General features: G+C 34.8%; 2 protein-coding genes across 2 annotated transcripts; one reads left to right on the top strand and one right to left on the bottom strand.

Annotated features, from left to right (window-relative positions):
* Window positions 1-39: 39 nt before the first annotated feature.
* On the bottom strand, window positions 40-6,459 carry tmem182a (transmembrane protein 182a). The gene is made up of 5 exons (XM_073846247.1): window positions 6,088-6,459; window positions 4,026-4,164; window positions 2,929-3,027; window positions 1,344-1,481; window positions 40-1,194 (listed from the first exon to the last, which is right to left on the bottom strand). The coding sequence occupies exons 1-5, from the start codon at window positions 6,229-6,231 to the stop codon at window positions 968-970; spliced, it is 747 nt and encodes a 248-aa protein (XP_073702348.1). The 5' UTR covers window positions 6,232-6,459; the 3' UTR covers window positions 40-967.
* A 5,043-nt stretch (window positions 6,460-11,502) lies between these two features.
* Window positions 11,503-26,736, top strand: mfsd9 (major facilitator superfamily domain containing 9). The gene is made up of 6 exons (XM_073846172.1): window positions 11,503-11,633; window positions 12,778-12,865; window positions 16,172-16,215; window positions 22,074-22,203; window positions 22,284-22,493; window positions 25,247-26,736. The coding sequence occupies exons 1-6, from the start codon at window positions 11,550-11,552 to the stop codon at window positions 26,083-26,085; spliced, it is 1,395 nt and encodes a 464-aa protein (XP_073702273.1). The 5' UTR covers window positions 11,503-11,549; the 3' UTR covers window positions 26,086-26,736.
* The last annotated feature ends 1,233 nt before the right edge of the window (window positions 26,737-27,969 follow it).

Here is a 27,969-nt window from a genome sequence, read left to right as displayed (position 1 = left end):
TCAAAAATCCAAACAACAACCCTTGCAACTTTAATATAAAATGTACAGAGATGTTCTTTTTTTAATTAAAGGTTTAATGAATCTTTTGAAATATTACAGTACATGTCAGTTGTACTTGATAGCAATATATAATAATATTTACAAAGCAAATATATGTGCTGTGGTGTGTGAAAAAGCTGCGCAAGTAAAACGTTAAACTTTCAGGTGAGCTGAGTAGTTTTAAAATTCTGCAAAGTCTGTTGAAATTATTTCAAAGCCTGAGGTGGGAAAAACACTCTACAAATCACCATTAAAAATAATCAAAACGCAAGGTGGAACAACCTTGAAAAATGTATAAATGTGTACTTGAGAAGGTTTAAGCAGTCAAAAAGTTTACCAACATGTTTTGTTGTTTTTTTCTGAGTAATATAAAAACGCAGATGTTCATAAAAGACATATTTAACATAATGTAATGCTTTGTGCAATACTATACTCACACACTCACACGTACATGAAGTGTTCCCAAACCATCCATGATCAGAGTTTACAGTACTGCTCACAGCACACATGATGGCCAAATACTGAAGCCATATTTGCAAAATTCAAAATAAAAAATAGTTGTACCCCACCTTGTCATGTCAGCAAATCCTCAGAATACAAAGATAAGTAAATGCATAGTTCACCTAAAATGACATGAAAAAACATATTTTGAATAATGTTGGTAACCAAACAGTTTACAGCAGCCAATGACATTCATAGTATGGAAGAAAATACTATGGAAGTCAATGGCTACCGTCGACTGTTTGTTTACAAACATTCTTCAAAATATCTTCTTTTGGTGTTCCACAGAAGAAAGAAATTCATACAGGTTTGGAACGACATGAGGGTGAGGAAATGATGACAAAATTTTAATTTGAGGGTGAACTATACATTCAATAAATTTTAAGCATACAATTTCATTCTTTTGTTTTGAAACAATTAATGAAGTTTAGTTATAATGATGTTGGACTGTACGGCCAATCACTAGGAAGAGAAGACCAGACAGAAGACAGAAGAACACGCCCACTGGAGCCAACATGAAAGACAGGCCATAAGTCATATTGAGCTCAAAATCAGGGCACTTATTTTCCATCTGATATTCCTTATACAAGCTCATTACATCCAAAATATCTAGCCAGAAAACATACATCACAGTGACAATGAGAAGGAAGAAACCTGGAGAGAAGAGACAGCATTGAGAGTTGGAGAAATGAAAAGCAACATGAAAGAGAGAGATTAAGGGCAAAGAATAAATTAGATGTTCGTGAGATGTTGAGTACTGCATGTGAGTTAAACCTTACCTCCTCATGTCATCTTTAACTTACCAGAAATGAGGTAGAGTCCACCTCCTGCTTTATAAAGGCGATGACTGGCAAATGGAGCTGCGCAAATAATAATGAAACCACCGGCCACCACAGCGACCACACCCAGCAACATGGAGACGCTCCAGAAGCCTCTGTAGACTAAAAGATAACGTTTTTCAGTAACATAAACCAGAAGGACAGTGGTTCACAGTACAGTAGCCAATTGACCCTTCGCAAAGAGCCGACACAACTAAGTCTGACACAATGTTCTCACACAGTGAAAAATACATTGCGAAGTAAAGAGGAAACTGACAAACAAGACAGAGCAGGTTACTTGTGGTATTAAACAAAGTCTCAGCTTTCTAATTTCAAATTTTTTAAGAAATTCAAACAACAAAAACAGTTTTGTGGCTTCTTAATGTGTCATGAAAGATCACTGTAGCGCTTCAGTTCAAGCGGCACGTGAACCGATCATCTCTTCCTCTTTAATAGTTACAGCATGAAATAAACATGAATAAACATCAGAAGCAATCTTGTTTCAACCAATGGAAAGACATCAATACACACTATTTTTTTAAGTTCTAGTCGATCGAAATTAATCTACTCTCCTGTCTGCTTTGTTTGTCAGACAAAAATGGCAGATTCAGCACGATGATTGGTCAGATAACCTGTCAATCAAACTCCCTGCGAAGGTTCACTTCAGTTACACTATCCACCTTTTTCTTCCCTTAAAAGTGGGCACGGCCATTTTTACATTTTATGGGTCTCATCCGTGTCCAGCTATTTTTAGCCGTACAAAACAGCTCATTTTGCCACTTGATATTGCTAATTGGTGTGTCTTACCATATTTTTCCAATGTATTATCTTAATTATGAGCACACGGGTTTGTAGCACAAACTGTGTTAATGTTTAATTATTATTATTTATCGTGTTATTTCCCATATACTTCCGCTTTGAAGAATAAACTAGATACACTATGCAGTGAACTAATGTAGGCCTTCAAAAATAATGTTGTATGCTGCTTGCAACCCTGTATCTTGATTTTAGGCGAAGGAGTCAAAAATGTATGAGGGATCACTTCATTAAATATACTTTCATTTCAATAAACCAAATTAAAAAAAAAAAAAACAGAAAAAGAGAGAAATCACTGCAAAAAATGCTTTTCTTACTTAGATGTTTTGTCTTGTTTCCAACCAAAATAACTAAAACTTCTTAAATCAAGAAGGATTTTCTAGATGAGTAAAAATTATTGTTTTGTTTTCAGAAAAAACAAGTCAAAATTAAGTGTGTTTTTGCTTGAAACAAGCTAAATAATCTGACAATGGGGTAAAAAAAAAAATTATATTGTTTTCTGTTTGAAATAATATTTTTTTGCTTACCCCATTGGCAAATAAGCAAAAACTCACTTAATTTTGACTTGTTTTTTCTGAAAACAAGAAAATAATTTTTACTTGTCTAGAAAATCCTTAGATATTTTGGCTGGAAACAAGACAAAAAATCTGCTGTGATCTAGATGAATGAAAGATATTGGCATTGGAATTTGGCATTAGGGGGATAAACCATCTTAACCTGTCAAATAAATAAATAAATAAATAAATAAACTTACTTATGGCAGTCTGATAACTGGTAGTGTTGTAGATCTGGTCAGGGAACGGAAAGGGAAGAAGATACGCAGGTTTGCATTCCCTCGCATGTGGTTGATTTTCTAAGAGAAAAACAAGGAGAATTGCCATTTATTAGAGTGCTAGTTCTAAATCATTGTTTTAATAAAGTGTTTCACATTCAAGTTGTTTGCTGACTGAGGTAAACTGAACACTTTTTCCATCTCTTTGAACCTTCCGTGGCCTTCTGTAGGGCAACAGGTCAGACCTTTTATATTTGTGGCGCACACAGAGGTTCACAGGAGGGCCAAATACCACATTCAATGAGTACGACTAAGCACTTCACACTTTGTAATATGAAATAATGGTACCAGTTTATAATAAGGTTAAATTAATTAAAATTAGTTATTGATTAGGTATCAATGAACAATTTTTACAGCATTTATTCATTAACAATTCAAACTTATACAAATGTTAAATGTATTTCATAAATGTAAAAAAAATTAACACTATCAAAGAAGTTCACTTCCAGAACAAAAATTTGCTGATAATTCACTCACCCCCTTGTCATCCAAGATGTTTTTCTTTCTTCAGTCGTAAAGAAATTATGTTTTTTGAGGAAAACATTTCAGGAATTCTCTCCATATAATGGTGCCCACGAGTTTGAACTTCTAGAATGCAGCTGAAATGCAGCTTCAAAGGGACTTGAGGTTAAATAGTATATCAATCGTAATTTTTTTTTTAGAAATTAACAGATAGTTTCACTAGATAAGACCCTTCTTTTCAGCTGGGATTGTTTAAACGCTTAAAAATCAAGGCTCTTTAATGGCATTGATGGTTCCATGAAGAACCTTGAACATCCATGGAACCTTTAAAATACAGAAAAGGTTCTTCATAGTCAAATATTTTTTAAATGTTCTTTAAAATGGTTCTTTTAAGAACTGTTAACTGTTAACCTTTTGGAAACTTTATTTTTAAGAGTGTATCTGTACATTTTTGTTCTGAAAGTGAACTTCTCCTTTAAGTTGGCGTAAACATGTTTTGTCATTGTTCTTGAAAAAACACAAAGACCCCTCTGAAAAGAAATGTAACAGTCTCTTACCAAACCACAACTTCCACAGATCGTCATCGTTCGTGATTTCATTAAAGCTACAGCGCCAAAAGAAGCCCTCATGATGAAAGGTAATGTTCTGGCCTTCACTAACTTGGTCCTGACCCTGGTTGACCACGACATCACCTTGCTGTGAAAGAGCAGAGAGCAGAGGTCAGAGAGCAATGGACACCTGTTGTGAAGCCAGTGAAATTACAAATTTAAAAACAACTAGAGAACAGACACTTTGGGATGGACACATGCTATTTATGTGTTTAGATGTAGTTTGCAAAAAGAACATCAAGAATGTTATATTATGATCTGCAGAGACGCTTTGAGTCACTTGACTCAACCCTGCTCGAAAATCCAACTTAAACTGGTAGCCATTAGCACGTTGACCAGAGACAATGTTTCAAAAATAGCTTGATGTTGATCCTAGACCAGCTAATGATCAGCTAATGACCAACTAATGACCAGCCCGACCATCTAAAAACCAGCTATCATGTTCCAAAACACAGCTAATAGCAGGAATCTTCAATAGAAGTGTGCACTAGACCAATAGCAACTGAGCATTGCGATTATTCTCTGCGAAAAGAATTCGGGAGATAATTATGATGTTTACATTTAAACAACACCAATCGAAATATACAGAAATGCTGGGTTAAAAACAACTCAGCGCTTGGTGAAATATGGACAAACCCAGCTGTTGGGTTAAATGTTTAACCCAACCTTCTGGGTAGTTTTATGTAACTCAAATATTGCTTAAAATTACTATATTTCTTGCTTAAAATGAACCATTTGTTAATATGTTCAATAAATGAACATTAATTAATAAGTTGAATAAATAATAATTAAATAATATATTTTTTTAAATGCTTCTTAATAAATCTTCACCTTTCGACTGTTGCTGATGCTTTTAGTAATTGTGTCTGATTTTTAAATTTACAACCTATTTTGAGTTCATTTTATTCCAGCTATAGTCATTTTTAAACAATAGTTGAGTCAAACTACCCAAAAAGGTGGGGTTAAACATTTAACCCAACCGCTGGGTCAAAACAACCCAAAACAAGATTTTTAGATACATGATACATGAAAAAAAGTTCAGCATCAAGCTTTCCCATAGACTTCCTATTGGTGCTGTTGACATCCGTCTTTGAGCCTCAAAGCACACAGGTGCATCCAACACACTCTCATCAAAACTATTTTACGTTTGGATGAATGTTAGCCACAGTACAAGCCAGTAGAATCTCATTCTTACTGCTTACGCCCAATGACAGTTATATTTAGGGGTGGACCTTTGATGCCCACACTCTTAAAAATAAAGGTGCTTCACGATGCCATAGAAGAACCTTTTTTGTCTAAATGGTTCCATAAAGAACCTTTAACACCTGAAGAACCTTTCTGTTTCACAAAAGGTTCTTTGTGGCGAAAGAAGGTTCTTCAGATTATAAAAAGGTAAGAAAGAGATGGTTCTTTAAAGAACCTTTGACTGAATGGTTCTTTGTGCAACCAAAAATGGTTCTTTATATGGCATTGCAGTGATAAAGCACCTTTATTTTTAAGTGTGTACTTGTTGTTTCTAAAAATTACACATCTCGGTCTTGTAAAACAGTTACATTAACTTGCTCGGGTTGGCCGCATCTCAGTAAGAACTGACTTTTCCCTCCCAATCTTTATGAGGGAAACCTAATTCATGTGTGACTCCTATGAATAGACTCTGCACTGAGATTCCATTTGCGTTATTTAGTATTAAGTGTGGTATCACACCACAGCATGTGATAGTCTACACTCAAGCAACTGAGAGACTGTAAATAGTGACGTTTGAGGATGTCATATGACTGTCACTCCTTATAAACCAAATATACTCATGACTGCTAGAGGATCTTGCTTCAGTAAGGATTAAAGAGCAGATACATAGTTGAGTTTAGTTCACTAAAATCCAAAACAAATCTGAAGAGATTCATTTCATATTTTTAAACAAACCTAGTCTGATAACATCCAAAAACTATTCATGTCAATAAAACACTCGTCCACTTTTCTCTACTAAAGGCATTACATCAACACTTCCACCCACCTGCAAAGTAACCGGACCGTTTGAATGTGAATGGCAGGTCTCTGATGCCAAAAGCCAATAGTCCGAGCCAAAAGACAAGATTATGAACAGAGTTGCCAAGGCACCAAAGAGCCCAGCAAAAAATAGTGCCACATGTAACTTCATGATGACAATCTTAAAGCGCAACTTTCTCAACTGTTTACTTCTTGTTATACAGTCTCTCCTCCTTCCCACATGAAGCAGGCACTGAAATTACGTAACTCCTCACAATCTGTGTGAAAAATAGTCTCTTAGTCCAGTTATGTTCAGCAAGGTTTATAGTATATGAACACAAGCTGTTCTAGTACTCTTCCGAGCTCCGGTGTCTGTCAGTGCGCGCGTGTGTGTGTGTGTCAGTGTCCTCTTCTCTAATCCAGAGCAGGACCTGGCATTGGGTGGGGAGTGGGCTTCATGACAGCACACCAGCGTAGAGCTGCCCATTGGGCTATTTTGGTCAGTTGAGTGAAGGTGCCTGCTGCCTCTCTCAGAGGAGTGGTTTAAGAATGAGATTTCAGGAGGGACATGAGTGGACCAAAATATCCCCCCACAGGACAATCAGCTGAGAGAGGAATGAAAATGAAGACACCAGAGTCCAGCATTCCCAATGTCTGTCACAAATCCCACCAGCCACCACCAACTGAGAACTGAACTCTGAAGGACGTTAATGAAGATGAATCAATGTTAATGCATGCACATCCATTTAGACATACCATGCGGATATACATTTATGTGCATTACCTTTAAAGAAACTAATAGTTTTTTTCACTAAGGATGCATTCATTTGATCAAAAGTGAAAGACATTTGTAATGTTTCAACATTTCTTTTTCAAATGAACTTTCTATTCACCAAAGAATCCTTTTTTATTTTCCTGTATTGACTACTTCAATGCTTTATTGGTTGAAGTTTCAAAAGCTACCCTAAACAAATTGCAGCTCGTACAATATTCACCTAGAATCCTAACTAGGATGAGAGATCACTTATCCTATTACTCCCATCTTTGAGTCTTTGCATTGGTTCCCTGTTAGGTTTAAGGTTATATCTTTTAATTGTTCCATCAACCTGTTTAAGATCGATGGGAGATCTTACCTTAACACTAATTTCTTTAGGGTAGCTTTTACTTGAATTATTGTATTAATTATACACTACCAGTCAAAAAATTTTGGACAGTAAGATTTGTAATGTTTTTCAAAGTCTCTTCTGCTCACCAAGTCTATATTTATTTGATCCAATTGTGAAATATTTGCATCCTTGCTCAATAAAAGCACTAATTTCTATAATTTCTTTTCCAAAAATATACTGACTCCATGCTTTTGAATGGTGTAGAGTATAATGTTAAAAAAAGCTTTTTATTTCAGAAAAATGCTGATATTTAAATCTTTCTATATTACAATGATTTCTGAAGGATCATGTGACACTGAAGACTCAGAGTAATAATGCTGAAATCTTTATTTTGATCACAGGAATAAATCACATTTTAAAAATATATTCAAAATAGAAAGCAGTTATTATGATCAAAAGTGATGATAAAAACATTTAAAATGATACAAAAAAAATTCTATTTCAGATAAATGCTGTTCTTCTGAACTTTCTATTTCATCAAAGAAACCTGAAAAAATTCTACTCCGCAGTTTCCAACATAATAAGCAGCAAATCAGAATATTAGAATTATTTCTGAAGGATCGTGTGACTGGAGTAATGATGCTTAAATTCAGCTTTGAAACCACGGAAATAAATTACATTTTAAAATACTTTTAAATAGAAAACAGTTATTTTAAATAGCAAAAATTATTCACATTTTTACTGTTTTTGCTATACTTTGGATCAAATAAATGCAGAAGAGATCAAAAATCTTACTCTTCAAAAACTTTAGAAAGTTTAGAAATTTTAAGTTGCAATAATTTTTCACTACATTACTGTTTTTATTGTATTTTCTTAAACAAACGCAGCCGTGGATGGCACAAGAAACCTTTTTCAAAAATAAATAAATAAATCTCACTGACCCCAAACTTTTAAACAGAAGTGCAACTGCTTCCACTATGAATCCACTTGAATATATTGATTGAAACTGTCAATACCTGGAAAACAGGAAATACACACTCATTATATGTGAAGTGGGGCATTTTGCACAGAGCTGATAAACCTGTGACAAATTATCACTGTGCTGTGAATAAAGGCCAGAGCCACTGAAGTGGACATAACAGGGCTTTTCCTGAGAGGCCTGCCTTCCTGCTTTGAGCTGTGTTTGAATGTGGAGGGATATTTATGTATAAGAGATACATGAGGAAAATTATTCAAGCTAAAATTAAAAATAATTACAACAGATGTCTACTGATGAGTGAACATTTTCTGTGGTGTAGTAATGACAGTCCGTGGTGTTTCTGCACAGCAGAACAGAGGTGGTTTTATATAGAGTATCCTGTTCTGCTAAATTTAACTCTGCAGACATTATCCTGTTATAATATTAAGAAACAAAAGTGCTTTTCATCTGCACAGAAAGACAAAGTTAATGCTACTTTACTGTTGATTTGGATTCATTATTTTAAATTAAGCTCTGGAAAAGATAATCAAAAGCATTCCTTTAACACGAGATGTAAGGATGGGTCCATGTGAGTGTGTTTATGTAAACTATCTTGGGAACATCACTGTATCAGCTGCACGGGGATGATTGAGTGTCTTGGCTTCCCTAATTTCATATCCAAAGCTGGAGAGGATTTGTAAACAAAATTCCAGAGAACAGTTTAGTGTTAAAATGACCATGACATAATCTTTGATTGAGTCAAGCTCACCTGATGCTATAACATGATGATACTCAAATTCACAAAAAGGCATGCAGGCTGTTTAAAGTTATGTTAGAAATATAAATAGGAAGTAATGCGAGTTCTCAAAGGCATGGCATCCACCCTCTCACCCACTCAAGAGACCCAACAAGTTACAGTCTGACACAGATCAAGGTTGCCAGTAGATGGAGCTCAAGTATGCAAAGTAAATGACTATGACTATAAAGCTGTATGGTGCAAAACACAATCAACTAGAAATACAATATAAAATGTGCTTAAACTATCCACCTTTTCTTTAACGTTAAAGTAAACCTACGGGTGAGACTTCGGGTTCATACACCTTCATACAGCGGTTCATCCGCTACAGGAAAATAATGAGAAGAATAACAACGTGTAGTAAACAGTAAAACTGTTTGTACTACAAACCAGTGTGGTCATTAAAATAATATGGTAAGACACACCAATCTGCAGTATCAAGCAGCAAAACAAGCTGTTTTGTACAGGTAAAAGTAGCTGGACGCGGATGAGACCAAAAGCCAAACCCAAAAAATTTACAAATGGCCGCACCCTTTTTTTAACCCTTGTGCATTAAAAAAAAAAAGTTACACATAGGTGCAAAATCGACAAAAATGTCCATGTCCAAAAACTGTCATAAAAATATGATTTATTAATATTTTTTTCCACTTTCACTGATGTCAATTTTTTTAACCAACATCTGTTCTATCCATAGATACCAAACATTCATTAATTTTCAGAATTGTAACCCTTTAAATGCTGGTTTGTTTGCATAATGCCACAGGTGTTTTTTTATGAAAAAAATGAAAAACAGTAGTAATTTCCATATACTAACTTCTTTGCTTATTAGATTCTTGAGTGTGTCAGTAAAGAACAACAATTTAAATTTTGAGGCATTTATATGTTTATGTAAGATTTTTTTTTTTTTTTATGTATATGCCAAATTAAAAAAAAGGCGCAATCTAGCAAAAAATAGTAAAATGTAAAATTTGAAGCCTTGCCGATAGAATAATGCATCATTTTATAGTCAAATGGCCCTGGGTTAAATAATTGCAATGAGTTTCAATGTGGACATTTTTGTCCTTAAGGTCCTGAGTGTGAGTATTTTTTGTACAAAGGGGAAAATTGATTTTTGGAAATGATCGTGAAATATTAAAATTTAAATAAAAATAAACACATGAGCCAAAATTTATGCAGTTGGCACACTTATAACAAAAAATAAAACTGAAATGGACAAAAATGTCCATGTCTTGTGTGTCGCACAAGGGTTAAATTAAAATTTTGCAAATTAAAAAAGGTGGATAGCCTAGAATATTACAATATTATATAGAACAATACAATTATTGATCAGGCACAATATTCTTTATCCTTAAAGGGAAGAGAGAGAGAGAGTTTTTATATTTAAACTTGATAAGTTAATGTTCTAGATAGATAGACAAATAGATAGATTGAGGGCCGGGACTACATTTTGCATATCCAACTATATTATATTAAAATGTATTATTTTTAACATTTTTAAATTAACTAATTTAAATAATTTAATGAAAATGTTTACTTTTTAAATTAAATTATATTGTTTTTATTTATTTTATTGCAAAAATATTTTTATTTTGTAAATTAATTAATTAATTAATTAATTAATTACTGTAGTTAGATGACCGATAGATAGATAGATCGATAGATAGGTAGATAGCTAAAAAGACATTCGAGGCAATTTGACTCATTCATAATAACTACACCAGAGGAGACCAAACTTTTTAATATGCACATCCAACTATATTACATTAAAATGCATTATTTTCAGCATTTTTAAATTAACTGATTTAAATAATTTAATGAAAAATGTTTACTTTTTTAATTTAATTTTATTGCAAAATAAATAATATCCCTCTTTTTGTGATATAGCTAGGTGGGCTATCTTGGGCCTGTTTTCCCTGTTTTGGACATTTCTTCACTAAAGCAATGTAAACCATATCACTGTTTACATTATTATTATTATTATTATTATTATTATTATTATTATTATTATTGTTGTTGTTGTTGTTGTTGTGTGTTATATGTAAAGAATAAAGGACATTCTAGATTAACGTTACATTGCTACTCACTGAAATTTGGGGCGTTGTTTTCCCACCAAAATAACGACATTTCCTAGACGAACTTACTAAAAAAACTACCACTGTTACTTTTTGTTTACAACATTTTACTTAATTTGAGAAAGGGACAATAAATTAAGAAACAAGTAAAATATTCCCAAAATAAATGCTTAATTTGCGAAGATTACCTGGTTATAGGGTTACACCATATCTGTCATCCGCTGTTCAAATACAGCGCGTGTGTCTGCTAGACGCTTTTACTGGGCTGTACCATAAACAGGAGATCCTGTACATTATGTAAACCACCACTCGGTATTTTAACACGTAAAAACCCGCCCATTCGAGCGCATGAAATGAGTTAAGGCTATTTTAAAGTAATTCAATACAACCAGCCTGGGATATTCGTGATTTTCAAGAGGATGTTACTCTCACAACACATCGCGCTCCGCTTTTAAAGGGACAGATGGTTTTAACCTCGTGATGTTTCGTAAAGAACAACATAGCAACGCTGTCCATCGCTTCCGCATTGACTGCATTAGTCTCTGTCAATGCGGGAGAATGAATAACTCTAAATGTGCCATTACCCACAAACGACAGGGACCAACACGGATCATAAGATGTATATACGTGGTGGGATTCATGGTGAGTATCCTATTTTGTATTTGGAGAGGGTCTTTTGTATGCCATTGATCGCAATGACACATCAGTTTAAGCTGCTGTCAGTAAGTTTACATACATCTGATGCCCCTGTTCTGCACATGTGATTCATATTTTTATATATACTGTCATATTCACAATGGCACATGAAAAAGATTATCAATTTGTAACACTTAGATAAGAAGAGTTTGCTAAAATTGTTTTAGAACAGGAATGTTGTTTACAAGGGCTCATTGATAATGATAATTTACCTGTCACGTGACATCCTAAGCCAGATGTTCTTCATTTAGTGGTTTTTATGATCACATTATTATCATATTTGCTTTTTTAGCTTCCTATATTTGAATCAGGATGTCTACAGTAGATGCCTTTTAATTTTTCCCATTAGTAGAAATCTTTTGTCCTGTCTGTGGATTTTAGCAACACCTATGAGAAAGAACACATTGTCTCTCATTTTCCTTCTCTCTCAGACACACTGAATTCTTCCTGGCTTTAATTCACTGGTAGTTTTTGTCAGATTAAAAGTTTTGGTTTAATAGGAAGTGCCTGACACTGGATTGTAGTACGATGTGACTTCAATCAAGTCCTTGGCTGGCATGACTGCATATAAAAATGCAGATAAACAAGCTTAGTGGTGTATGGCTTTTGTTTAAGTTGCCCTCAGCCTATTTATGACAGCTGACATTACTGAATACACCTTCATTTATTCATTTATTCATTCATTGTTTTTAGCATGTTGCTGGACTACTTCCACATCGCTTTGTAAGGTCATTAGTTTAAAATAAAAGTGTGTTCAGCTAATTAGGCCTCACAAGTTTTAATTGACATTATACTGATTATTCATTTCAATGAGGAATTAAGTGACAAAATGCATTTTAGAAATGTTAAATGATATTTAAATGTCATAGAAACATAAAAAAGCTTATGTGGGTCTGTTCCTCAATTTAGGATTCATGTAATCAGTAAATTTAATTCCATATTCCTTTTATAGTAAATCTGGTGTGATCTAGTGACTCTAATCGTAGCCTTATATGTCATAAAGGCAAATGCTAGAAATCTGTTTATTGAGCTGTGTTTGCCTTGCTGACGTATAAATCCATTTTGTGTGTGTATGCGTGTGTGTTTTCAGGACCTCTTTGGGGTCAGTATGATTATCCCTTTGCTGAGTCATCATGTAAAGTCTCTAGGAGCGAGTCCAACAGTGGCCGGGATTGTAGGTAAGTCTCTGTTGTTGTTAAATTCCATTTGGGCTCTGAGATCCTGTATTAACAACATATTAAACTACTGACTATAAAATAAAACTATTATTAAAATTAGCCTCTTTTGGTTTGATTCAGACTAACAGACTATAAAAACTACAATGCAATCAAATATGCATTAATTAATTTGCATATTTTTGTATAAAAATCTACCAAGAAATGGTTTGTATTGTAAACTCCCTTTGTATGAAAGTCCATTTTATTTGTCTTTTGATTATTACTGAATTAGCTCATAGCAGATTAACTGCAAAAGAGGCTCTCATCTTGAATATTTCACCCTCTGATCTCAGACCAGTAATTAATTCCTAAATTTAATAACAAGTGAAAGATGGAATAGGCTGAACGCTACAGCAATAAGTTATATGAAATAAATCCTAGTAAGAATAATAATAATAATAATAATAATAAAAACAGATTGACACGATCAAGTTGTGTTTAGGGTGTGCCAACTATCATTCAGTATTTACATATGGTATTTATTAATAGGTGAAGAACAACCACCATGCTATCCCTGTCAATATTAGTATGAATATTAGACACATTTTACTGGACTGCCTTGTTTTTAATACCAGTCAAACGTTTTTAAAAGATTTTTCATTTTTTGAAAGAATTCTCTTCTGCTCACCAAGCCTGCATTTATTTGTTACAAAATACTAACAGTAATATTGTGAAACTTTTTACTATTTAAAATAACTGCTTTCTATTTGATTATGTTTTAAAATGTGATTTATTCCTGTGATTAAAACTACATTTTCAGCATCATTACTCCAGTCTTCAGTGTCACATGATAAGAATCAGAAATCATTCTAATATGCTGATTTGCTGTTCAAGAAACATTTATTATTATTATTATTATTATTACTATCATCAATATTTTAAAAAGTTGAGTGCTTTTTTTCAAGGATGCTTAAAAATGATCAAAAGTGATGATAAAGACATTTATAATGTTACAAAAGATTTCTATTTCAGATAACTGCTGTTCTTCTGAACTTTCTATTCATCAAAGAAACCTGAAAAAATTCTACTCAATTGTTCTTAACATAACAATAATAATATAATACTAATAAATGTTTATTATCAGCAAATCAGAATATTAGAATTATTTCTGAATGATCATGTGACATTGAAGACTGGAGTAATGATGCTAAAAATTCAGCTTTGAAATCACAGGAATAAATTACAAACTGAAAACAGTTATTTTAAATAGTCAATTTTTACTATTTAAAATAACTGTTTTCAGTTTGTAATTTATTGCTGTGATTTCAAAGCTGAATTTTTTACATTAAAAAAAAAGCTTGTTGTACTTTGGATCAAATAAATGCAGGCTTGCTAAGCTGAATTGACTTCTTTAAAAAAACATTAAAATTCTGGTACTGTAAATAAACTAAATTTTTACTCAGAAATATGTTTCACGGATTTGTTTTGAAAAAGCATCACCTCAGTGTTCAACAAACAGTTAGATTAATTAATAATAACAATTAATTACAATTAATAACAGTTCTTCTGTCAAGTAATACAGTCCATTTGTCTAAATAAAGGTGTGCATTTATTAAAATTTTATTAATTTTATAAAATGAATTACACCAGTTTGCCACATGAATTGGTATGTGTTTTAAGTTGCTGGATTGCAACTGTGTGTAATGAAAAATATTTTTAATGGAACAATTAGCATTTGTTTTTCTCTCTCTCTCTCTCTCTCTCTCTCTCTCTCTCTCTCTCTCTCTCTCTCTCTCTCTCTCTCTATATATATATATATATATATATATATTAGGGGTGGGCATAGATTAATTTTTTTAATCTAGATTAATCTAGATTAAATCTTGGAATTAATCTAGATTAATCTAGATTAAAATGGCTAATTTGAATTCTGCTGAAGGCATTCAGAATATGTGTGCTACCCAAATAATGACTAAAAGTAAGTCTTTGAGAATGGATCATAAAGCTCATAAAGCTGTTCTGATAATTTGTTGATGAAAATAAAGTGTTCAATAAGATGTACTGTTTACTAACTAACTAACAATGAAATTATTTTTTCTACCTATTAGATTGTTTTTTTTAACGTCAACACCTACCCAACCCTAAATTTAGCCCTTACTGTAAAAAAAAACAAAAAAAAAACAATTTTATTGTTGTACAGTGTGATAAAAATATACATCTACGTATGTATATCTATGGTAGCCAGTGTTTCCCCTACGTTTCCAGCTTTTGGGGGGGGGGTTGTTACATGTTACACCGTACTTTTATTTTGACAGGTTGCCGTGAAGTTTCTGTGTATACAGTATGATATGATGCTAGTTTTCTCAAATGAAACGGTAAAAGTGACACTCACAGCAGTTTTGGAGATTGAGTTTATCTGTTCATGTGAGATGCAAATGCCAAAAATTACCGGGAGCGTCACGTGTGTTTCAGTATGCGTGTAGTAAAAGCTCGTCTCCATTATTCATACATACAGCTAGGCAAACGGAACATACCGGATTCATATTAAAACGGTCTTTTTGCATTTCAGTTTTCACATACACTAGTCCATATCGCGATTTGAATTAAGTGACAGGCCAACATTTGATTTATGAATCCAAAAAACTACGAATTTACGTGGCATTTCGCTATAGTAGATTCGGTTTTTATGAATGGAGGACGACGCGATCCCGTCTGTGTTTTGGCGGAGGAGACGTAAACGCGCGACCATATTCTATAGTCTTCGGTATACATCCGCGTTAAACTATCAAGGTGAAAGTCATCATAGCTTGCGTAGTTTAGACCCAGCTCCCAACCCAAATTTGAGAATAGATTAACGGCGATATTTTTTTTATCCCACGATAAGAGTCTCACGTTAACGCAGCACGTTAATGCCGATAACGGCCCACCACTAATATATATATATATATATATATATATATATATATATATAAGTCCAATTTTCTGGACTTATTCTATTCTTATCAATTCTGCACATCCTATTTTCCACTTCTCCTATTCTCCTTCATAGCTGGCGAATTGTAATTTTTAGACAAGCAGGTCTTTGAAAACACCAGTACATTGCCTGCACCTCGTCTCTGATTAAAAGGGCTGCTTACATATGGTTCATAATGTCAATGGAAATCACCAGCTCAGTTGATATTTTCACTGATTTCATGAGGCAGGAAGCTTAGATCATAATCACAAGGTCTTGTTACCTCATCCGTTTGATTGTGAAACTAAAATTATTCCTTTGTCTAGTGATGTTAGTAATGATGATAACTAAAAAGACTGTTTCAATTGTTACAGGATCTACATATGGAGTATTACAACTCTTCTCTAGCACCGTGGTGGTAAGTACTTTATTTATTTTTTTAAAGTGAGCAGCATTTGCTGCTGTAATATGATTATCAATTTGCTGCTCCCAATTTAATAATCCATATTTACCTCGTCTGATCTGTCTCCATGGAGAATAAAGCACGTATCTCAGTAATTGTTTATTACAGTCAACATTACAGGGAGTCTCAAACTGCAGATTGCTCTTACGTCTAGAGTGTGTTACTGTAAAACGAGTCGTCACGTTACCATTGACGAACACACTGACACACACGTATTTAAACTGGTTAAAGCCTGAAGGGTCACGGGGCTAGTTAAGAAGTGAAGGAGATGTTTGTCTTTTTTTGGATGTTAAGCATGGAGACAGCAGACAGGAACAGTGAGCCTCTATGACATGCCTGTAGGCTAGAAACAGAGAGAACATAGTAAATCCAATTTAAGTTTTTTATTGCATTACACTAGTGTGCAGTGTCTGCAGATCTGTGTGTGTGTGTGTGTGTGTGTGTGTGTGTGTGTGTGTGTGTGTGTGTGTGTGTGTGTCATGCCTCAGTCTAATGAGTGCTGGTATGGAAATGCCTGCAGTGCTTGCCTCAGGGCCTGAGCTGTTTCATTTGTCAGGTCCGATCTGTCTGCCTGTAGGCTATAAACTGTAGCTTTCTTCGCCGAGACATGTTTTCCTTTAATAAGCTACTAAGATTCTCATTTAAAGGTGCTGCAATTAATATCACACAGAAAATGTCATACTGCTTGATGGATATCACTAAAATTGGTGTCCTGAGATCTCACATTTGTGTCTGTAACAACACTAGAAAAAATACTGACCATGGGTTGATATATGTTAGTCATTTTAAAGCTTTTACTTTGCTGACATGGAAGAGAGTGAGCTATTTTGCTAGGATTAGCTGTTTTAAGATTTTAGCTTACAGCATCTTTCCACGGTCCTGTTGTGCAAAACTCATTTTCTGATACTACCCTTATAAAAAAGAAATGCACTTTAGAATACTTTTGAGTATTCTGAGAGTATTTATTGTGGATAGAGCTGTTGATTAATAGTTTTTAATCGTGATTAATCACATCAAAGATGAAAGTTTGTGTTTACATAATATATGTGTGAGTATATTTATTAGGTGTATATATAAATACACACACTTGCATGTACAGTCGTGGCCCTAAGTTTTGAGAATTACATAAATATTGGAAATTGGAAAAGTTGCTGCTTAAGTTTTTATAATAGCAATTTGCATATACTCCAGAATGTTATGAAGAGTGATCAGATGAATTGCATAGTCCTTCTTTGCCATGAAAATGAACTTAATCCCGAAAAAAAACTTTCCACTGCATTTCATTGCTGTCATTAAAGGACCTGCTGAGATAATTTCAGTAATCGTCTTGTTAACTCAGGTGAGAATGTTGATGAGCACAAGGCTGGAGATCATTATGTCAGGCTGATTGGGTTAGAATGGCAGACTTTACATGTTTAAAGGAGGGTGATGCTTGAAATCATTGTTCTTCCATTGTTAACCATGGTGACCTGCAAAGAAACGCGTGCAGCCATCATTGCGTTGCATAAAAATGGCTTCACAGGCAAGGATATTGTGGCTACTAAGATTGCACCTAAATCAACAATTTATAGGATCATCAAGAACTTCAAGGAAAGAGGTTCAATTCTTGTTAAGAAGGCTTCAGGGCGTCCAAGAACGTCCAGCAAGCGCCAGGATTGTCTCCTAAAGAGGATTCAGCTGCGGGATCGGAGTGCCACCAGTGCAGAGCTTGCTCAGGAATGGCAGCAGGCAGGTGTGAGCGCATCTGCACGCACAGTGAGGCCAAGACTTTTGGAAGATAGCCTGGTGTCAAGAAGGGCAGCAAAGAAGCCACTTTTCTCCAAAAAAAACATCAGGGACAGATTGATCTTCTGCAAAAAGTATGGCGAATGGACTGCTGAGGACTGGGGCAAAGTCATATTTCCGATTGTTTGGGGCATCTGGAAAAAGGCTTGTCCGGAGAAGAAAAGTCGAGCGCTACCATCAGTCCTGTGTCATGCCAACAGTAAAGCATCCTGGGACCATTCATGTGTGGGGTTGCTTCTCATCCAAGGGAGTGGGCTCACTCACAATTTTGCCCAAAAACACAGCCATGAATAAAGAATGGTACCAAAACACCCTCCAACAGCAACTTCTTCCAACAATCCAACAACAGTTTGGTGAAGAACAATGCATTTTCCAGCACGATGGAGCACCGTGCCACAAGGCAAAAGTGATAATTAAGTGGCTCGGGAACCAAAACATTGAAATTTTGGGTCCATGGCCTGGAAAGTCCCCAGATCTTAATCCCATTGAGAACTTGTGATCAATCCTCAAGAGGCGGGTGGACAAACAAAAACGCACAAATTCTGACAAACTCCAAGAAGTGATTATGAAAGAATGGGTTGCTATCAGTCAGGATTTGGTCCAGAAGTTGATTGAGAGCATGCCCAGTTGAATTGCAGAGGTCCTGAAAAAGAAGGGCCAAAACTGCAAATACTGACTCTTTGCATAAATGTCGTGTAATTGTCGAAAAAAGCCTTTAAAACGTATGAAGTGCTTGTAATTATATTTCAGTACATCACAGAAACAACTGAAACAAAGATCTAAAAGCAGTTGAGCAGCAAACTTTGTGAAAACTAATATTTGTGTCATTCTCAAAACTTTTGGCCACGACTGTATATAAGAAAAATATGTAATATTTATATAAGTGCTGGGTAACGATTAATCGTGATTAATCGCATCCAAAATAAATGTTTTGTGTACGTAATATGTGTGTGTACTGTGTATATTTATTATTTATATACACATATGCATGTACATATTTAAGAAAAATATGTTGTATATATATATATATATATATATATATATATATATTTAGGTATATATTTATATTAATATAATTTATATTATAACTGTAAATACATGTATATTTTTTTCAAAAATATATCCTGTATGTTTTTCAAAAATATATCCTGAAAAATATATCCTGAAATAAATATTTCACTCTTTGTTATATTGCAGCCATTTGCTGAAATCATTTAAGTTCATTTTTTTCCTCATTAATGTACACACAGCACCCCATATTGACAGAAAAACACAGAATTGTTGACATTTTTGCAGATTTATTAAAAAAGAAAAACTGAAATATCACATGGTCCTAAGTATTTAGACCCTTTGCTGTGACACTCATATATTTAACTCAGGTGCTGTCCATTTCTTCTGATCATCCTTGAGATGGTTCTACACCTTCATTTGAGTCCAGCTGTGTTTGATTATACTGATTGGACTTGATTAGGAAAGCCACACACCTGTCTAAATAAGACCTTACAGCTCACAGTGCATGTTAGAGCAAATGAGAATCATGAGGTCAAAGGAACTGCCTGAAGAGCTCAGAGACAGAATTGTGGCAAGGCACAGATCTGGCCAAGGTTACAAAAAATTTCTACTGCACTTAAGGTTCCTAAGAGCACAGTGGCCTCCATAATCTTTAAATGGAAGACGTTTGGGACAACCAGAACCCTTCCTAGAGCTGGCCGTCCAGCCAAACTGAGCTGTTGGGAGAGAAGAGCCTTGGTGAGAGAGGTAAAGAAGAACCCAAAGATCACTGTGGCTGAGCTCCAGAGATGCAGTCGGGAGATGGGAGAAAGTTGTAGAAAGTCAACCATCACTGCAGCCCTCCACCGGTAGGGGCTTTATGGCAGTGGCCTGATGGAAGCCTCTCCTCAGTGCAAGACACATGAAAGCCTGCATGGAGTTTGCTAAAAACACCTGAAGGACTCCAAGATGGTGAGAAATAATATTCTCTGAACTTTTTGGCCTTAATTCTAAACGGTATGTGTGGAGAAAACCAGGCACTGCTCATCACCTGTCCAAAACAGTCCCAACAGTGAAGCATGGTGATGGCAGCATCATGCTGTGGGGATGTTTTTCAGCTGCAGGGACAGGACGACTGGTTGCAATCGAGGGAAAGATGAATGTGGCCAAGTACAGGGATATCCTGGACGAAAACCTTATCTGGAGTGCTCAGGACCTCAGACTGGGCCGAAGGTTTGCCTTCCAACAAGACAATGACCCTAAGCACACAGCTAAAAGAACGAAGGAGTGGCTTCACAACAACTCCGTGACTGTTCTTGAATGGCCCAGCCAGAGCCCTGACTTAAACCCAATTGAGCATCTCTGGAGAGACCTAAAAATGTCTGTCCACCAACGTTTACCATCCAACCTGACAGAACTGGAGAGGATCTGCAAGGAGGAATGGCAGAGGATCCCCAAATCCAGGTGTGAAAAACTTGTTGCATCTTTCCCAAAAAGACTCATGGCTGTATTAGATCAAAAGGGTGCTTCTACTAAATACTGAGCAAAGGGTCTGAATACTTAGGACCATGTGATATTTCAGTTTTTCTTTTGTAATAAATCTGCAAAAATGTCAACAATTCTGTGTTTTTCTGTCAATATGGGGTGCTGTGTGTACATTAATGAGGAAATAAAATGAACTTAAATGATTTCAGCAAATGGCTGCAATATAACAAAGAGTGAAACATTTAAGGGGGTCTGAATACCCATTTCCGCACTGTATATGTATATATAATTTTAATTGTATATAGACATATATATTGTTAAAAATATATACATGTGTATGTATTTATATACACATTATAAATAAACACAGTACTCACACATATATTATGTTAACACACTTTTTTTTTGATGTATCACGATTAATCGTTTGACAGCCCTAATTGTGGAAATAATATACTTAATTGCAAACTGAAATATAATGTTTTCAATTAATTTCATGCTATTGCAAGTTTAAATGTTTAAATTTATATTAAATGCAATTACTTATATTGTCTTGAAAGATGGTTTAAGTATACTGTCGAATATACTCACTAGAATTTATGGCAAACTAAAATATATTTTAATGCCCTTTCTATTCAAACTTGTATGTAATTTTTTTTTAAATATAGCTGGAATTAAACATTCGTAATGATGAAGTTGCAATTCAATATGTTCAAAATATATTAAATTGTCTTTGAAATATTGTTTAAGTTTACTGTCGAATGCACTCACTAGAATTTATGACAAACTAAAATATATTTTAATGCTCCTTTTATTAAAACTTGCATGTCGTTACTTAAAAGTATACCTGGAATTAAACATTTGTAATGATGAAGTTGCAATGTAGTATGTTTAAAATGTATTAAATTGGCTTTGAAATATGGTTTAAGTTCACTGCCGAATGCACTCATTAGAGTTTATGGTAAACTAAAATATATTTTAATGCCCTTTCTATTATTACTTGTATGTAATTTTTTTTTAAATATACCTGGAATTAAATATTTGTAATGATGAAGTTTTAATTAAGTATGTTTAAAATATATTAAATTGGCTTTGAAATATGGTTTAAGTTAACTGCTGTATGTACTTGCTAGTATTTATGGCAAACTAAAATATGTTAATGCCCTTTCTATTAAAAGTTGTATGTAATTTTTTTAAAAAATATATCTGTAATTAAACACTTGTAATGATGAAGTTGCAATTGAATATGTTTAAAATATATTAACTTCAAATTAGGGCTGCACGATTGCAAAAATCATAATTGTCGATTGTTCCCTTAAAATTGTAATTGCGACTTTTAATTACGATTATCACAATTTCATTGAATGATGTTTTAAATAGCTTTACGTGCAACTGCATGTCATATTTTTATGTGAAAATAAACAACAGGCACCAAATTAATAAGAAACAAGTATTGGATTTCATTTAGAAAATATGATACAGGACAGTGTTATTGATAATGACCTTTTTATGTTTTTCTTTGTCTCTTATGTGTTGTATTCTCTGATTTTCAGGGAAGTTGGAGTGATGTGGTAGGGAGGCGTTATTCACTACTGACGTGCATTTTGCTCAGTGCCTTTGGATATGGCCTGCTGGGTCTGTCCACAAGTATTGCACTCTTTGTGCTGGCCAGGATACCAGTGGGTATGTAGTGGTGTACTTTGGATCATATTGCAAATAAGTGCGTGCAGCATTACTGAAATGATTCTCTTTTCTGCTTAAAGGTCTCTTTAAACACTCCCTGTCTATCTGCCGAGCGCTCCTGTCGGATCTTGTGTCGGAGAAAGACCGGCCTCTAGTGATGGGCCACTTTAATGCAGCTTCTAGTGTGGGATTCATCCTGGGACCAGTGGTGGGTGGATATCTCACTGAACATGAGGGCGGTTTTTACTTATCCTCATTCGTCTGTGCAGCCATTTTCCTTCTAAATGCAGGTGAGCAAGATTAACAATAGCTATGTGTATAATTGCTAGTTATTGCAAGTTATAAACTCAAATTTTGAGGGGAAAAAAAGACTGATATATTGATATAAACTTGCAATTCTGACTTTTTTCTCGTAAATGTGAGTTTGTGTCTCGCAATTCAGACTTTTTTCTAACAATTGCGAGTTTATGTCTCACAATTCAGAATTGTAAGATGTAAACTTGCTTACAATTGCGAGAAATAAAGACAGAGTTGTGAGATACAAACTTGCAGTTACAAGGAAAAAGGATATAAAGATATAAACTCACAATTGCTAGTTATGGTGAGTTTTAAAGGTTAATTTTGAGGGGGGAAAGACTGATATGTAGATCTAAACTTGCAATTCTGACTTTTTTCGTAAATGTGAGTTTGTATCTTGCAAATCAGACTTTTTTCTCGCAACTGCGAGTTTAAATCTCACATTTCTGACTTTTTTCATGAAATTCTGACTCCTCGCAATTGCGAGTTATAAAGTCTAATTTTGAGGGGGGAAAAACATATTCTCAGGATTGTGAGTTTATATCTCACAATTCTGATTTAAAGTTAGTTATAAAGTCAGAATTGAGATAAACTCGCATTTCTGAGATAAAAAGTCACAATTTTATAACACACAATTCTGACTTTTTTAAAGAATTGTAATTCTGTCTTTCATCACGGAATTTTGACTCTTTATTTTGTATTTATTTCTCAGAATTGCGAGATACAAACTGATACATTTCTGATATTTTTTCTCAGATTTGCAACATAAACTTGAGATATACTGCGAGAAATAAAGTCATAATTTCAAGTCCTTCTTTTGCATGGCAATGACACTTTTATATATATTAACTATGTCGAATAACTCAAAACAGTGCTTAAGTATGTCAGGACATCAAAATAAGTACTTCTTTAAAGCATGTCAAAAGATGATTAAAACAAAGATTTAATAATTTAAATAATTTAATAATGATATAAAACATTTATATAATTACTTTTGCAACTTATATGATTTCAGTCATGAAAGGGCACTTGAGTGGCTTTTAGTTTACTTAATATTATATTTTCTGCAAGTACAGTTTTTAAAAAATACCCATTTAAGTTTTGAAGTACAATGCAAGAGCATATTCAATACAATTAAAGGGATAGTTTGGATAGATCCAAAAATGAAAAATTGTCACTTTTCTCACGCTCATGTCGTTCCAAACCGGTAAGACCTTCGTTCATCTTTCTGACCCTGCATAGACAGCAATGCAACTATCATGTTCAAGGCCTATAAAAGTAGTAAGGACTTTGTTAAAATAGTCCATGTGACATCAGTGGTTCAACCATAATACTTTTTTTGCACAAAGAAAACAAAAATAACCACTTTATTAAACAATTTCTTCTTATCTGTTCCGTGTCAGTCTTCGATGTACGTTTACGAGAGCATCACAACGTATGCGTGTGCATTCCTTTGAGAAGAAATTGTGGAATGAAGTCATTATTTTAGTTTTTTTTTTTTGCACACAAAACATATTCTTGTAGCTTCATAAAATTTAACCACTGTTGTCACACGGACTATTTTATCAATGTCCTTACTTAGGGCTGTCGCGATAACCGCAATATCGCAATACCGCGCTATTGACGTGCATAACCGCAGAGGAATGCAACAACCGCAGCAACCGCGATATTTGCCTGTTTTCTTTTTTCCTAAGGATTTGCCCTTCTCACTTAATGCCTGTGCACTGAATATTAAATTAGTAATAAGTTAGTAATGATAACATAATGTGTTTATTATGAGGCTCAGTAGATATGCACTTAACAAGCCTAAACAGACAGCGAATGAGAGAGAGATCGACTGAGCTTGTGCGATTACCTGCGTCTGTCTTTCAGATCGAGTCATGTATGTATGTGAAACTAGCTTGTCATGTTCAACGAAAGTGAAATCTCTGTCTTAACATCGATGCTCTGCTGGTCAGCTGAGCCTTTAAAAGTGGCGATTAAAGTTAAAATGATTTTAACATCGTGTTTCATTACGTCTCTCTTTGAATAAATAAGCGTTTTTGAACGTATAGTTGAATGAACGGTTTAAAGACTTACTCAAAGATAGTCTCTTGCCTCCATCTTGTGGCGTAAAAATGAAACTGCACTGACTGACAGCTCGCCTAAAACACGCAGGTGAAATACTGACAGAAAATCTCTCGTCCAGTCAGACTGGAGGGTGCGCGCTAACTGTTATATACACGAAGATTTCAGATGCAAAGCCTCTAAGTATGTCTGACATTTTTCTTCAAAATTTGCATTTCTTACTGGCTAGGTTTCTATGTAAGTACTGTTTACTTCACTTCATATATCAACGCGATTTGGTTTCGGTTTATTGATTTCTGAATATGACCTTACATTGTAACAGCCTACACACAATTATATGGCGGTAATACCGCATACCGCGCTACTGAGCCACTCAAAATTACCGCAAGGGAAATTCCTTAACCGCGACAGCCCTATCCTTACTACCTTTCTGGGCCTTGAACGTGTCAGTTGCATTGCTGTCTGTGCAGGGTCAGCTCTCGAATTTCATCAAAAATATCTTCATTTGTGTTCTGAAGATGAACAAATGTTTTACAGGTTTGGAACATCATGAGGATGAGGAATTAATGACATCATTTCATTTTTGGGTGAACTATCGAAGTTCACTTCTTTTTCACAATTGATCCCGTGTCTGCTACAAAGCAACTACAGTCTACTTATCCGAATGTTGTCTTTTTAGGTTTGGTCTGGATGTTACCATGGAGTGAGACACTAAATCACCGTATAGATGCAAACGCTAACAGTAAAACCAAACCCAGCAAATCCTACAATGAGTTAAAGAACAGTTCAGACAAAAACCACGTTCGCCATCCTAACGCATCCGCAGTCCGTAGTCAAACAAATGGAGGCTGGGGCTGGAGAGACATGTCTGTTGTCCAGCCTGCCTGGAGACAGCTGACCTCAGTGTGGATACGCATCCGCATGGTGGCTTCCTCCGATATGTGGGACGTGTTCCTAGTGCGTCTTCTAATGGCTGTATCCATAATGCTGTACTACAGTAACTTCTCCTTAGCCATGGAAGAGCGCTTTCAGCTCAAACCAAAGGTAACAGGCTATTTGATCAGCTACAGCAGTATGTTGGGCGCCCTTGCTGGCTGTTTGGTGGGACCTGTCACACATCTTTATGGCAACAACATGTCTGCTTTATTATTGCACTCTACTGCACTCACCTGCACGTTGATCTTCCTGTATGCCACGGCACCCAACGTCTGGCAGGTCGTCCTCACTTCCACGTTCTTTGCCATCTCTACCACTATTGGACGCACATGCATCACCGACTTAGAGCTGCGGCGTGGGGGAGCCCAAGCTAGCGGGACGTTAATCGGAGCGGGCCAGTCAGTCACAGCTGTGGGACGCGTCCTGGCACCACTGCTGTCTGGTCTGGCTCAAGAAGTCAGCCCCTGTGGACCTGCTAGTGTGGGGGTTGTGCTCGGACTGCTGGCTGTAGGTTTGCTACTCGTCAGGACTCCTATATGGGACAGTAGGACAAAGGTTAAAGACAAGAGTCCCAAACAATGAGGTGAAGTGACAAAAAGACGTAGGACTGTGATGGCAGCTGTCTTTTTTTTCCTCTGGATGTGATTGTTTTTTTGGAGAATGTTGGAGTTTGGATCTTTATACCAGCTATTGAATGTCACGTCAATGTGAGACACTTGTCGTCTGCTTCCTGTGCCGCCATGAAAGAGAGCAACTGCCTGTGCAAATGGAAACTGATGGAGTCTGATGCAAAATCTAATAAGAAGAACATTTTGCTGTTTAATGGTTTAACACCAGTGGCAGAACTAGAAGTGGTACATTCATTGTTGACTTTTATGTGTTATATGAAAGTGTTGCTTTTATGTTTCCTGGCCAAATATCAGACTACAAGTCACATAGCAAAAAAGGTAAGGCTGACATGCTTCCAAGAATACTGTGTAACATTTTGAGCAGGAGAAACTTTACTATGTGGTTGAGTTTTACCTCACTGTGGCATTGGTATTTGTTTAACCACTATTTATTATTGGTGCACTTCCTTCAGTGTTTGATATTAAAAGTCATACAGTGGCCCCAAAAGCTAGCAATAATGTTTTTTACTGTACGACTTGAGAATTGGTCACATACACTACTGTTCAAAATGAAGTGTGGGGTCAGTAAGTTTTTTTTTTATTATTTTAAAATACTAAAACACTTTTTATTTAGCAACGATGCATTAAATTGATCAGAAGTGACTGTAAAGACATTTATAATGTTACAAAAGATTTCAAATAAATAAAATTATCATCAATAAAGTATCATTTCCACAAAATTAGGCAGCACAACTGTTTTCAACATGGATAACAATGTCTCTTGAGCATTAAATGAGCATATAACTTCTGAAGGATCATGTGACACTGAAGACTGGAGTAATGACGCTGAATAAATTACATTTTAAAATGTATTAAAATAAAAACAGTTATTGCAATATTCCTGTTTTAATGTATTTTTGATTAAATAAATGCAGCCTTGCTGTGTATAAAATAACTATTTAAAAAACATTACAAAATCTTACTGACCCCAAATATATTTGTTGTGAATGTGTGGGAAATGTTTTTAGTTTTATCTTTTTGTTTGATCATCTGAATTTATCTATGTAATTACAGGCTTTTTGTTACTTTCATGAAAACCCTGTTCATACCTGAATATAATCACAAAGATTTTTGTTTAAGAACTTAATATTTTATTTTAATAAAAGAAGCCTGAGCCAACACAAAAACCTGCTGTTATGGTATTTTAGATCATTTTTTGAAGTTCATTTAAAAAGTATGTGCTGCAAGCCATGATAAATAATATCATACATTGGAGGACTGTTTGTGCTAAAAATATATTATATTTTGATATTTGTGCTCATGTATATTTCACAGCAAGACTAATACAAAAGTAATGTTATGTTCTATATAGAAAGTAACTTTCATGAATCAAGTAATTGATTCATAAATAATCATTTTAAAATGTAAAATTGAATTATAATAATTTAATTAACTTAAATCTAATAAATAGCAATAGCCTATATGAAATGACAATGTGCCCAATTTATCAGTTTTACCAATACCAGCAATATGCATATGAAGCAAAATGTGGCTTTAAGCCAATATATACTGTATTATTACAGGTTCTAGTGGTTTTTGTGTCATAGAAAGCTTTTACCTAAATGAAGTTGAGGTCAAAGTTTACATACACCGTGCAGAATCTGCAAATTGATAATTATTTTACCAAAATAAGAGGGATCTTTGTCCCTTGTTTGTCCTGAACATTTAAACTGCCCGCTGTTCTACAGAAAAATCCTTCAGATCTCACAAATTATTTGGTTTTTCAGTATTTTAGCATATTTGAACCCTTTCCAACTATGACTATGTTTTAGAGATCCATCTTTTCACACTGAGGACA

Source organism: Garra rufa, chromosome 8 (genome assembly GCF_049309525.1).
Source record: "Garra rufa chromosome 8, GarRuf1.0, whole genome shotgun sequence".
Taxonomy (NCBI): Eukaryota; Metazoa; Chordata; class Actinopteri; order Cypriniformes; family Cyprinidae; genus Garra; species Garra rufa.
The sequence above is the reverse complement of the archived record's forward strand: the minus strand, read 5'-3'. Positions and strand labels throughout refer to the sequence as shown.